Source organism: Charadrius vociferus, unplaced genomic scaffold (genome assembly GCF_000708025.1).
Source record: "Charadrius vociferus isolate BGI_N301 unplaced genomic scaffold, ASM70802v2 scaffold129, whole genome shotgun sequence".
NCBI classification, from domain to species: domain Eukaryota; kingdom Metazoa; phylum Chordata; class Aves; order Charadriiformes; family Charadriidae; genus Charadrius; species Charadrius vociferus.
Window position 1 is genome coordinate 4085462 of NW_009661374.1, and position 14000 is coordinate 4099461.

At 41.6% G+C, this 14000-nt stretch overlaps 1 protein-coding gene across 1 annotated transcript in view; it reads left to right on the top strand.

Annotated features, from left to right (window-relative positions):
- The first annotated feature begins 214 nt into the window (after positions 1-214).
- LOC104294285 (transmembrane protein FLJ37396) overlaps positions 215-14000 on the top strand; it is a 39683-nt gene continuing 25897 nt past the window's right edge. The window contains exons 1-10 of the mRNA XM_009893871.1: positions 215-351; positions 1743-1815; positions 2154-2264; positions 4180-4342; positions 6759-6916; positions 8012-8164; positions 8436-8537; positions 9002-9213; positions 11343-11418; positions 11734-11889. Of these exons, the coding sequence (XP_009892173.1) occupies positions 215-351; positions 1743-1815; positions 2154-2264; positions 4180-4342; positions 6759-6916; positions 8012-8164; positions 8436-8537; positions 9002-9213; positions 11343-11418; positions 11734-11889 (1341 nt within the window). The remainder of the gene's footprint in view (positions 352-1742; positions 1816-2153; positions 2265-4179; positions 4343-6758; positions 6917-8011; positions 8165-8435; positions 8538-9001; positions 9214-11342; positions 11419-11733; positions 11890-14000) is intronic.

Below are 14000 nucleotides of genomic sequence, written 5' to 3' on the forward strand. Positions count from 1 at the left end.
ATTAAAAGAAAAGAATTCCTGTTAAAGGAGATGCTGAATAAACAATTCTTTAATGAAGTTGCTACACATTGTGCATTGTCTATATAGGAGTGGGAATTTGTGTTTTTTATGTGGACAGCTCTCCAGGTCCGAAGTTCACAAGACATTTTCTCCTGAGAAAGGAGCTGCTTCTTGACTACTTTGTCTTTTGGTCTGCCAAACTGAAGTAAGCAAAATGGATGAAGTATACCAGATCTCTTCTACTGAGAAGGTCCAGCAGCTGGAACAAGAACTAGCAGCACAGCTGGCAGAGCTGAAGGCAGAAATAGAAGACAACAGGATACTCCAGGGAATACCAAGTAGTGCATATAGGTAACGAGAATTTCCTGAGGAATAAGGGAGAGAATGAGATTATAGCAATGCATTGTGTCTCTTTTGGTGTTCTTTTGGTCATGATACAAAAGTCATGTGTCTATATACTGTTCAATTTCGAGACCCGAATACACACATGGGAGCCAGCAATAGCAGCTTTTTCATTGTGTGTCTACCACAGAATTACAGTTGAAATGGAAAAGAATGTTGAAACATAAACTAAATTGATTTCATGTGTGTATCGCAAACAAAACTTTAAATCTCTCTAGCGTGTCAAGTATTTCCCTCTTACAGTGAGGGGGAAGGAGCTTCAGACATAACATTGGGATGTATAAACAGAATGGTCAGACATAAGATAGCTGCTCTTACTTTCCTCAGTGATGATGAGATGCAAGCTATGGCAACCTACCCGAGTTTGGCATTATGCTTCAAGGAAGCTGTAGACCACCTGGAGCATATCTGGAGGAAAACAGAGGTCAAGAACAGGATGCTTGAGACAAAAAGGAAAGGAGATGGACTTACACCTCCACTCCATTTTCTCTAGGTTCTAATTCTTCAGACACATAAGAGATTGCTGTAAAGATTAAAGGAATAAACTTCTCTTTGTGCCTATGAATAGGACAGAAACTAATGGGCTAAAATTCAAACTTTCCAGTGACTGTGTTAATTAAACACTGATAGCTGGGCTAGGAGGTTATTGACCATCCTTGATTGGAGGTCCTTAAGAAGAGGACAGACAAACACCTTTAGGGAACAGATTTACCTTTCCCTGTCTTAGAGCAGTGGATGTGGTAAATGACTACAAAACCCCTCATTGTCCTACCTCTTTAGGTCTCTAAAGGGTTCCAGCAAAGTTTCCTGTGTATTGCTTTTGGACAAGACTCAGGAGCCCTTTTTTTTTTACCATCCAGTTTTCACCTATGTTTTTCATTTGCATGCATTTATTTTATTCAGTTAAAGAAAAATTTTGTAATGTATGCTTGCTGTAAGTATATGGATGCATGAGAATTAAAAAACAGTTCTCCTCCAGAGGTTTTCTCAGCCCCTCTTTCTGTGTATTAGGCATATTAGGAAGGAAGTGGTCTAAATTGTGAAGGATGCTTGTCAAGGAGCTCCACTGCATAGTTGTGGGGTGAAATATGTACCCATAGAACTGACAAGAATCCAGATGGACTTTTTAAGGGCTTTGACTAAAAAATGGAGGCAGAGGAAAACAGTTTGCCAAAAAATGTCTGCTAATGAAATAAATTCTGCTGCCTTAATATAGGGTTTTCATACCATTAAACTTCCTTCCTGTTAACTTCGTTATCTGGGTCGTGCTGTGCTTGACAAATGTTTGGTTTATACCAGTTTGCATGTAACATCTTGTTAAGCATCTTTTCTTTCTGCAGTTCTGTTCCAATTCCAAAGGATGCATCTTATTTCAGGAAAGAAAGGGAGGTAATAATAAAGAAAAGCTTACAGGTAGGTAGCTATAACATACACTGGCTTAAAGAAAAATTTCTTTGCTCTTTACCATGTAGTAACTGAAAATTAAAATCAGAGAAAGTTATATGTTTTCTGGAATCTGGGCCTGTAAAGACAGGATGGGAAGCGTCGTAGTGTTGCTTGGACATTAGTAAAACAGCATAATCTTTTGTTTTATTTGAATAATAATGTGGACCTGGCTCTGCAGCATTTGTTTATGTGACAACTTCCAATTAAATGCAAAGCCTAAACATTTTTCTGTATAGACCACTTATATATATATATATATATGTCTCCTGAAAGAGAGATCTGTTCACCGTATGCTCCCTTTGCAGGTGGCCGAAGCCAAACCTCTTGTTATTCAGGCTGATGTCATGCAGAGGGAGTTAGAGAGCTGCTGGAGAAGGGAGTACACAGCAGCAAACTTGCCTCTGCTGCTGCAGCAGGTAGGGCTGCCGCTTGCTGCGAAAAGCCAGGAGCTCTTCTCTGGCCCAGAAGGTTGCACTGTGCACATTTGAAAAGAAAAACTCCTTCCTGAAAACGGGCACGCAAATGGTAGTGCTTGCAGATTCTTAGTACGATGTGAAAATTTCCTCTTCTCTTTCTTTGAAGGACAGGAACCTCAGCCAGGTCGGATGGGCTGGGACAAGGTTCTGCCAATTCCCTGGTGCTTTTGTGCTGTTCCAGTACATCTGTGTTGTGGCTTATTTTTATTTTAAGTTTTAAAGTGGAGTTCAAATTTCTAGGTCCAGCAGACTGAATTCTGTCATTTTCCTGGTATTAACTGCTTTTTTTCATTCCCACTGTAATACTTCTACCGGGACAGCCTAGTGGGAGTATCCTTCATGGATAAATATAACAGCACAGTGGTCTCTGGTGACTGATTAGTTGTTGTTTTGGAGTTATTCTCTGATGCTAATGGTGATCTGTACACTGCTTAAGTTTCCTATAATGTTTGGCTGTTGTTGTTTACAAATGAGTGATTTATTAGTTAATTCTGATTTTATTCAAGTTTTTTACAGACAGAATTACTCAGCTAGTCCAGAGTAAATATTTGCACATGCTTAGATGGAAGAGGTTTTGTACACACAGCAGTGTTATTGAACAGCTTTATCCTCTCTATCAGGTAGGAACCAAAACCCAGCACATACATACCTAGCACGGTAGCTGTTCATGAAAAACAAAGTGTTAGCAATGGCTTTTTTTTCCACCCAAATAAAAAGCTATTAACCTTCAGGGTAATTTGTCTCTGGGATTTGTCTCTGGTCATTCACTCTCAGCTATCTGTTTATGGTCAGTATTAGCTGCTCAGAGAGATTTAGTATTTGGACTGAAATTCCCTTTTCCTCATTGGGTTGGAAATACCATTCATAAGCATTTAGGAAGGAAATAAACCTTTGAGATTATTCTCAAACTAGGATTCCTTATGCAGTGGAAATGCAATGGCCCTCTAGCTAATAGCAGAAAAAGATGCAGAAATGCAAAAATCACAGTGTCTCTTTTATATACATAAACAGAAGCGAATTAGTCACATCATGGAGGAATACAATGATGCAGTTCAGAGGGCTACGAGACTTTCAGTGGCAAGGGAGAGTTTCCTGACAGGAAAGAAAAATCCGGTGAATGTAGTGACACAGGAAGATCTGATGATTTACACTCGGTGGTTAGTGTGTCACCTACACTCTCTGAAGGGTATTCACCGTTTTCTCCAGGTAAGATGAACATTTTTTGAACAGGGAGGTACGATTCTGAAGCATTCAAGTCTTAGATGAGAAAGTAAACTGAGAAAGATCAAATTCAGTGTAAAAGAAATCCAGAGATTTGTAGATAATGACCTAGAGTGTGTACATATGACTTTCAATTCTTTTAGCAGACTGATTTTACTGGAAAGGAAATACTACAATGACAAAGCTGAATTTGGGTAAGGGGAATAATGAGCTCCCTGGGTGCAGCGTAGATAGTGTTGGGCTGCTTGGATTTGAGAGGACCCAGGATGAGAAAGAGAAAGCTCTGACAGACTTTTTTTCTGTATTATTACTGTAATGATGTTTTAATAGAGCAGGATGCCATCAAGGGGCCGAGTCATCTCAGTGAATGTCTAGACTTGGGGAGTATTTGTTTATTTAAGTGTCCCCTTTTGAAGACAAATCCAAATACTTCCTTGTTTTATCTCCTTTCTTTAATTATTTTATTATATGAGTGCTACAAGTCACTGACAGTGAATAAACTTCTGGAATTATACACAATGGATAACTATGGCTTGTTTTTTCTGTGTTGTATTTTATTACTAAATTGGCAACTGAATAGTTTGTATGCTTTCTAAGTGACTGAGAATAACAACAGATATGTTCTTATCTCCAGGTTCTCCAGCATTTGCCTATTTCCCACAGGATAAATGTGGCTGATGAGAGATGTCCTGATGCGGTCCAAGACAACTGGGACAAATTAAGAAGTGCTTTTGACAAGAATTCAGATATTTTTAATATTGATGTGTTTCCCTGTTCAAGAGTTTTAAGAAGAAATGGTGAGAAATGATCAGCTTTCCTTTAAAACCACAGGTCCTACAGATAATGCATTTGTTGACGTATATGTTCTTTGAGAAAGCTCAACAGTGCAAATGTTGCCATCCTTGGTTTGTATGCATGAGAAATTTGAAGCGTGGCTTTTAAAGTCAGCAGAAATCCTGGAAATCCGGTGTCCAAATTCCAGAGAGCGGAGCCCTGAATCTGTATCAGTCAGTCCTCTGGCCTTAATGTGCCCTGGGCTTCAGAAACGGGCAGTTCAGAAGGATACTTGTGGGATCAACTCGGTGGAGAATCCAGGATATTGTCCTGATTATGCCAAACCCTGAAACTCACCCTTCCAACTTTCTGTAAGAATATTATTTCAAATAATTCTGTGGGTGGCCTATTTCTGGAGAAACTAAGAGAAGAGAGCTATTGTTTTAAGACTTACAATGAAGTATGTCTAGAAAAAAATCTTGTGGTTATCTTCAGGTTCTTTTTCCCCATGAAGGAAGGGAGGGAGTGATGTTGCTTATGTAGAGTTACCTGTGTGAATGGTACTTAGCAAGCAAGGCAGCATTCCTCTTGAAGAGCGTTTGAACTCTGTGATTTAACCCATGCTTTTACAGATAGAGTGGGAATGGTGTGGAACTGCAGGAGCTCACAGGATTGTCTCTGGAAAAGCACAGCCCCTCTCTCCTGGGGACAAAGCAGGGTGTAAGACTCTTCTTTGCAGTTGGGAAATAGTCTGGCCAGGGTGGAGGAATGAGAAGGGGCTGTGACTTGTGCTCCCCGTCTCTTTGTCCACTGAAGACCTCTACCACAAGGGATGTACCTGTGAGTCTGCACGGGGGAGCAGGGTACAGTCCTGGCCTGGAGTGGCACTGCCCAACCAGTGGCAACTGATTGAGAACAGTGCTAAGGAAAGTGCAGATTTACCTGGGATAGATGAGGAGCCTTTGGCCCTTGGTTTGTAGTCTAACTAAGTGCTGACTTGTCTAATTGGCTGTGCTGGTGGCACCCTCTTTCACTCCTTAGGCCCATGGGGGTCCCATGGCAGGGAGATATGGCAGCACTGCCCCAGGAGTACAGTGCTTAGCAGTGTTAAGGAACAGGGAGAGAAGGGTTAAACTCTTCTCCTCAAATGGAGCCCCTTGAGCAGGCCATGTTTCTTTCACATGAGCGGAACAGGAGAGGGAGGGATGATCTATGATCTCCAATACAGTGGGTTAATAATGTATGGAGAAGGGCACAAGACCTCCAATCTGTCATAGAGTTCACCTGAACCATTCATTTTGCCTTGGAGTAGACCCTTATTGGTATAAAAAAGCAACTCAGAAGTGCTCTAGCTCATTTTGATCTTCAGTATCTAGTTATCTAATATTTGAGCAACAGTATCATATTACTCTCATAAGCTTCATTCATCTGCTGTCTAGATCATAGATAAAACAACAGAATGATTAAACAAGACATTAAAACCAAAGCTGAAGTAAAGCGTAGAATAGAAACACAGATGGCCCTTTATTGCTGAAACAGTGAGATAATAAATTAGATTATATGCAGTTCCACTAAACCCCAAGAGTTTTGCTGAACTTTAGCAACCTGTAACTTACCTATTAGGATCGTTGCGTGTATCAGCAGTACCCACCAATACTGCGTAAAGGAGGATCAGTTGACACATATTTGGACTTTAAAAAATCTTTGGAAAAGTAGTAGCAGAAAAAGTGCTGCTGTTTGTTATGGCTTGGCCTAAGACAAAACCCAACCAACCAACCCCCAGTGTTAAATATACCCGTCAAAGAGCTGAAAAAAGGGAAGAAAAGATGATAAAACTTACAGGAACACAGTAGTTTTGGCTCCTCAAGGGTGAAGGAATACTGATATCCTTCAAAGTCTTGAGCAAGCCTCAGATGAGGTAAAGAAGAAGAAGAAAACATTTCAGTTCTTCTAAAAATGGGTGCTATCTTGCTCAACACTGATACCAGGCCAAACTGAGCCATCCCCAGTCCACCCTTGTTTCAGAAGTTTGCAATAGCAGCATCATGCCAGAATCAGATACCGGAGGAGTGATAACCCTGAAATAGTAACATACTTGAAGTTCTTGTGGCATGTGAAGATTTGGGAGGTGTGTGTGTGAGAAGAATGTTGTACACCCCTGAGCCAGGACTCTGTTCAGGCAGTAGGATTTGTTAGTTGGCATCTTTTCCATGCTGGAAGATAGGCACTCCTCCAAGGACCATGGAGGTGCCCTGACCTGCAATAGCTGTTATTGTTTTGGGGCCTGGTGAAAGGCCCTTTCTTAAAAGAAAAATGAAAATAAATAAAAAAAAAAATCCATAAGATGTAGGTTCCCCCCTCCCAACACATTCCATTCTCTGACATATTTCTCGTTCTGTGTTGAAGTTCTCCAGCTGGTCTGATTATGGCTTTTTGCAGAATCCTGCCACAAGGACACTGGGTTCACTTTGGCCCGGCACAGCATTGAAACTGAGGAGCTGAAACCTCAGCTCCAGCTTCTGCTTTCTCACTTTGGTGTTGGCTACAACCTTAAGGACCTCAAGAACTCAGCTGATGAGATGGAGCTCTTTTCCCTGGTAACTGAAGCGTACTTCTCAATATTAAAAAATGGGGGGAAAAAAAATAATAAAGAAAGTTAAAAAAGGTCTTTGAAAGTATGGAAGGAAGTTCCATTTATTATAAGTCAGTGTTTTGCATCACGGAAAAATACGATTGTGGGTGTTTTTGCTCTTGACAGGAAGCAGCAGCAAAACCCGGTTCGCTCTCATTGGGCTAGAGCAATTGCTGACGTTTGTATTTTCAGCATCATGGCCCCGAGTCCGTACCTTTGTTCTCCCAGCTCTCACTCGTGCATTTTTTTGTCCGTTTTTCTCGAGTTTTCCTCCCCTTGTTTGGTGTCTCCCCGAGCTGTAGTACTTCCACTAGAGGTCGGCTGCGACACACCATCGCCCAGGGCCCCGCCGAGCTCCCCCAGCTCCAGGGTTACCAGCAGAAAAACGCTGGTTTCGGCTTTTCTGTCACTCAAAAGGCAAAACCAACCGAAAATCTCCATCGTGGGTCCAAGGTCCAAAGGAGACGCGTAACTGTTAAACAGAAATAACATACCGCTTTTAAATACATGGCTTGCCTTACCAATCGCGCCTTGTATGAGAACAGGTGGTACAGCTGAAAAGGACAAAGGTTGGGTTGCATAAACTGATCTGTAAGTCTCTCATCAAATTAACATTTGACTAGTCCAGCTGAATTCACTGGACTATCCGAGATAAGCACGGGCAGACGTGTTTACACAACTGGGTAATGATGTAAATTACCTGCATTGTGGGCTGTAAGGGGTTTACTCGTTTTTGAGCAGGATTTTCTAAGTACATGTTCTAGGCTAATGCTGTTCCTACTGAAGCCAGTGATAATAAATTTGCCACTGACTTTGACTGAAAGACAATAAGTGCTTTTGAAAATCCTGGTCTTCTTTTTGGAAGCTCCAGAGTTAACAGCAGGGAGTTTCATTGTGTCTGCTGGAAAGGAAAGAAAACATAGGACCAGAATCTCCTTTGTCACTTTAATAGTCCATTTATTTATTTTTCTGGGCTGATAATATGCAGTATTACTTTGCTACAGGATTTAATATCCAGCTTGGGAAATTTATAATGGTACCATCTCCTTTTATGCTTTAGGTTGTCCAAAAATTCAGAAGTGTCTTCTGCAAACAGCAGACGATGAGAACATTTCCAGTTTATGACGCAGAGGTTTCTAGGTCAGAGAACTGGGGCATGCTAGATCCAGCCAGGGCTTTGAAAAAGAGAGCCAACTGGATCCCTTTTTTAAAGGTAATTATGAGGAACTTTCCTTTTTCGGTTGTGTTATCCTAACCAGTCTTCAGGAGGTACCAGGATACATGTCAGCAATTAAAGTCCAAAATGGTTGGTTTGTTTTTCTTTTTGACAAATAGAGTGATGATTTTTTTCATAATGCAGGCCTTATCAAACTACTATATTTCTGTTGAAAATAAAAAGTGAATGTATTGCACTCTTCTTACTAAATATTGCCTCCTATACCAAAAGCATTCATAAGTTTTGTGGTTACTTTTATCTTGACCAGATTAAACCTAAAGTAGATCCCTGGCAGCAAAAGCTTTTGATAAAACTGAAACAATGGAAAAAAGTGGATAAGCTGATGGACCTTCATTCAAAATTTGTAGAGGTAATATAACTTAATGTGATTTAATTTAAAAGAATTGTAATTTATTTATTGAACACTGCCAGGGAAATTGAAATGTCTGGAGAAAGGTTGCTTCAGGTTTATGTATCATGTGTCTATACCCAAATTCATTAAAGACCCATTACTAAGGTGCTATAGAGATATTTTTCCGCCTCTTTCTCAGTTCAGTGATTTCAAAAGGCAGCTTGAACACTTGCATAAATATTCAAAAGCTCTGAAGTTCACATAAGTCAGGTCAAAATCAGCCCTGGAATTTGTGTCAAAGGGATTGCTCAGAACAGCTTTCTTTTAATGTGACCAAGGTTCAGACCTGTGCTCAAAAGATAAGTCAAAAGACTCCAACAGTGAGGTACAAGTCTCAAACTTGATAGGGCACAAAGTACAGACCGCCTGTGCCCCGGGGAGTGGTTACTCAGTGTCTCTCTATTTTGGTTCTAGCTTCACAGGTTCTCTTGGTTCTGGTGATATATTGCCAGTTTTGGCCATTTCGAGGATATGCTGCAGGACAGCTCTGTCTAGGCTGGCTGCTTTCCAGCCTCCCTGAAAAAATGGCAGTGTTCGTTCACAGCTCAGGCCTGCTTTGCGTCCGCAATGGGCCTGAGGCGCCCCTAACACCTCACATCATTGTCTTGCAAATGGTGGCCATCTGTGAAGAGTGGTATTCATTTGTCTTAATTACATCTTACTCACTGACTGTACCCTGCAGGGCTGAGTTGCCTGTGCCCAGTTATCTTCGCTCATTCACGCCTGCTGCAGATGCCTGGATGAACTGCAGGGTGTGACAGGTTGGTCAGGTGTACTGGGGTCTTGTCACATTTTTCCAGTGAAATTTTAGCAGGTCTGGTATCCTCGTCTGTAAAACTGGCCTAACAGTAGTTCTCTGCTTCTCAAGGATGAGGAGAACTTAAGCAATTAAGATGGTGAACTGCTCCTATAGGACTGGATCTGTATAAATATCTCAGCCAGCAAAACTGCTCTGGCAGTCAGAGGATGAGATTACTGCCTCTCATCCTCCAGCTGAGCCTGAAGCACTAAGAACAATAAGGACACTTTGTAGTTCAGCTCCCAGTTTTACACAGGAACCAGAAAAGAAATCCCTTCTCTGAAGCTGTGGAGGAGTTGTGCCCCTATGTGCCCTGTTCTATCAACGATCACATTCCTGCCAAGTGGAAAGTCCTTGGTGAGCTGTCTTTCTTCCTTTAGTGCCCAGGCAGTGTTGGGTACACCAGAGCAGCCTAAAGCTGTGTGTCCAGCTCATGTGAGGCTATTTCAGCCCTGAAATGTCACCAGAAGTTCCTTGGTCTTCTCTCCCCAAGGAACCACTGCTGTAGTCCATCCAGATACCTCTGTCCTCAGGCTTGAAGAACCCCCACTGTCTAGTTGTGGGCAAACCTTGACCTGGGCCCCTTGTGGGGGTTGCTGCCTTCCTTGGGGGACACTAGGAAGAGAGGGAGAGGGAGAGGGAGAGGGAGAGGTCTTCCCATCTGCCCAGCTGTCTCAGGATTGCTTAGGATCCCATCAGTCCCCTGTATCATCTTTAGGCAGCTACTTGCTTTGCCTACACCTGAAGCTGACCTCAGTGAAACAGGCGACAGGGAGCCTTAGTGAGCAGCTTCTGTTGGGCTGAAGGCATGAGGATGATAAGGCTGTGCTGGAGCAAACTACCCCCTGGCTTTGGAAAGGGAACGTGGAGGCTCCTGGCTTCCTGCCCTGCTCACCTTCCCCAAGCCTCTTCCCACTGCTTGACTTCTGATTTTGTGTTTCAGTGTCTAACAAGCCTGAAAATAAATTTAACTCTAAGGGAACAAAGGTGCTTGGCAGTGGAACACCGGATAGTAATGGTGTTCAGTAGAGAAGCAGTAACCGATCAGAAGGTGTTGACTCCCAACCAGTAGGAAAGTGAATGAAGGAAATACTTGGGAAATGAATGGAAAAATAATTTCAGTAGAGTTTGATATTTAATTTACATTTTTATTAAAGGCTGCTTGCTCCCTGTCCTCTTCCCTTTTTAATGATTATTATTTTTTTCCTACTGTGTTAAGCAAGGTTCCATTTGTCCTGACTTTTCGCATCTTTGTTCAAAACAGATGATAAAGATGAGTCCTATAAAACTCCTGATCTTAATCCCCTTAGAATTCCTGTCAATGCTTTGCTAGAATTCATATCAACAGAATTTTACTGATGCCAATAATTGCTGAAGCACGACCATATTCTTCAAATTGTACTTCTGATATAAGTGACAATTAAAAAAAGTACTGCGAGATTAGATATGTTTTTTAAAAATTTCTTTTTTACTACTACTAATTTTGCTTAACCTGGGGTTTTTTTTGGCAGTATTCTGTACTTATTTAGTCTCCCTGGTTCCTATTTAATATTCATTATTTACTTTCATGGGTCTCACAAAGCATTTGAGAGAGAACTCTTTTTAAATTGCAGAAATCAGAAAGTGGACATGTAGACTTTGCAGCTGAAGTTGGCTTTACAATATTTTAAATAATTGAATGGATTTGATTTTGATGATACTTTTAGAAAGATTAGCCATTTATGGTCTTTTTTTAAAAAAAAATAGGACTGAAATAAGCTTTCTTTTATGATCCCTGTTTTCAGACCTTTTACTCATGCCAGATATTTCACAAAGAAACCATTCTTTCAAATCTTGCCGCAGCATGTAATTTTTCTGGAAAGCTTGAGCAAAAGCTGTCATCACCACTAACAAAAGTTAAAATGGCTCTTCAGCTCACTGAATGACAATGAAAAAAAGATAATTCTCCTTGTTTTTTTCCATAGTGGCTTGGTCACCAAATACGATATGTTTGGTTTTGATCAAGAAACATGTACACCTCCTAAAGGGTCAGGGGTAACAGTAAGGGAGAGAGGGATTACACAGTAGTCCTTCCCCTCCATAAATCTCAGTTAGAAAAAAAGTGCTTTTGCATCCTTATCTGGTGCGTTCCCTCCGTACGCTGTGCCAGACAAATCTGCTTCTGCATTTTCACCTTGGACAGGGTGCAGCAGACAACTTTCCCAAATTAAGGAGGAGCACTAACGAGTGGTGCTGCAGAGGCTCTCTCACTAGATGCTCTGAACTGACCCCGACTCACTGTGGGATGGGGGCTGTCACGCTGACTCATTTTGCCTTGTGAATCTTTTGTCTGTATTTGGTGTGGTTTGAAACAAGGTCTCAGACATGGAGAGGGTGATGGAGGGTCTCCAGGATCATGCAGCAGTGGTGTTTGAAACACATCATGCGCGGTCAAGTTCTGCTGCTTCTGCTCATGCCTCAGGACAGCAGAGCTACGATCACATCTGGAAGAAGATCTATGAGTTCCACCAGGTACTTAGAAGGGGAAATGATGAATAATGGTCAATTAACATGTCTAGCAGACATTTTTCAGCTCTGATAGAGGACTTCTCTAACAGATTTCTGTTTGGATACCAATGTTCCTCTTTTTCAAAACTCAGTCTGCTGTTACTGCTGCTAAGCAGGAGACCTGCCCAGCTGCAACGTACGGTTGCATGCCCAAGCTGCATACATGATGTCTTCTCTTCCTTGGGGCTCACTAGTTGCTGTGCAGCCACCAGTCCAGTCATAGCAAAAGAAGCACGAGGTTGCACCTACCTAAAAATAACATGCGTACGTGCCTGTAGAAGAGCTGGGGTGTGAATTTGGCTGCAAGAAATAGAAGTCTGCTCTAGTATTTACTGGAGAGTGTGGGATTAGGGAATGGGTTAGCATGTGTGTATGGAAGAGAGGGAAAGAAGGATGGTGGCATGTCTTGGTTGCTGGAGGCTGTCCAGCAGCCGAGCACCTATGGACCTGACCTGACAGTAGATGGCTGCTTTGTGCAGGGGCAGGTGTGATAGCAAGTTCCTCCTCTCGGGGAGGAAGCGGCATTTGTGGGCATGGCCTCACGGAGGTTCAGAAGATGTGAGAGCAGAAGCTGTGAGAGATCTTCAAGTTTTGAAAAGGAGAAAAAAAAAAACAGAAACGGCCTAGCTGGCAGGGTAGTGAATGAGAAGTAGGACCTACCTTGCTGGTATCTGGGGAATTTGTAATAACTGTGCCATGCCTGCCGTGGCAAGCTCTGTGACTAATCCTCTGAATTTGAAGGTGTCCCTTTGATGAAGATGGACTTTGATTCCCTAATTCTTTGTTGTCCTTCTGACTCAGAAGTTGTTCACAGCTGCTGCTTTGACAAGTATCAAAGCATTACACACAGAACTGTTGCATCCCAGAAGTTCCTGTGCTTCATTTGGCTCACTCTACCCGTGCCCGCATGCCCGCACCAGTGGGCCCTGGTGGCAAGTTAAGAAAGGACTAAACAATATCCTTACTCTGCTCTTCTTTTTTAAAGAGGAAGGAAAGGTCTCAGCTACTGGGGCTGGATGCAGCCTCAATGTTAATGAGAAGTTCTTGCACCCCTGCTCTTGGCCAGGACCAAATGGGGAAGCAAGTGATAAAGGAGCAGGGGAAATGGAACAGGGGGAGAGAGACAGGGATCCTCTCCCGGTTCCCTCTTTCCAGCTGATTATCCAGCCTTAAGCCTGATACCAACTCTGTGTTCAAAAATAAATCTGCATTTTTCTGTCAGGAAAATCTCCCACGTTAAAAAAACATACAGTTCTTCCTACCTCAGGCTGATGCTGACCAGGAAATATTTCATTACTTAATGAAAACTTCAGGAAAAAAAAAAAACCCAACACATTGGATTGACTCATGCAAGCTACATGATGATTAATGAAAAAAAAAGTAAGAAAAACATGATTGCACTGTAAATCTCTGTCAAGTCCACGACTGGGTTGGGAAAGGGTACCTATGTGGGGACAATGCAAGGGACATGACTGATCTCAGCAGCATTAGGTTAATCAAAAACCTAATTTTGAAACAGTCTAGTCATGATGGTGTAGCAAAGCTAGAATTAGACCTTACACAAAAAAAGCTCTGTCCGCATCTCAGTGTTTTTAAAACAAAAATTCAGCTGCTACCTTTTTTTCATCATTTTACTGGCATTTTTCAGACAGCATTGTCATTTTAAAGTGGAAATTTTTAGTGGGAATGCTTCATCATGTGCTTAGTCCATATACTTACTGTGATATTTAAGAGATGTACAATTAATGCAGCTGATTGGGGAAAATATATTTCAGTTCTATTTGACCTCACATTATTTTAAGTTATAGAGATTGTAGGACCTAGTTTTTCTAAAGTTTAAGAAATTAGACCTTTGGAGTCAATGAAGACAGGGTGAGTGAGGATGATCATGCTTAGTAAGGACAGAGATATCAGTTAACAGATAATCTATCATTGCAAGGATTATGTAAACAATTCATTGTTTGACAGTTTGACATCAGTATTTGTATGGCTTGAAGGAATTTTTGGAGACAATATACTCATGTCAACTTGCAAATTTATAGAACAGCCAACATAGTCCTGAGTTTATCTGTGTC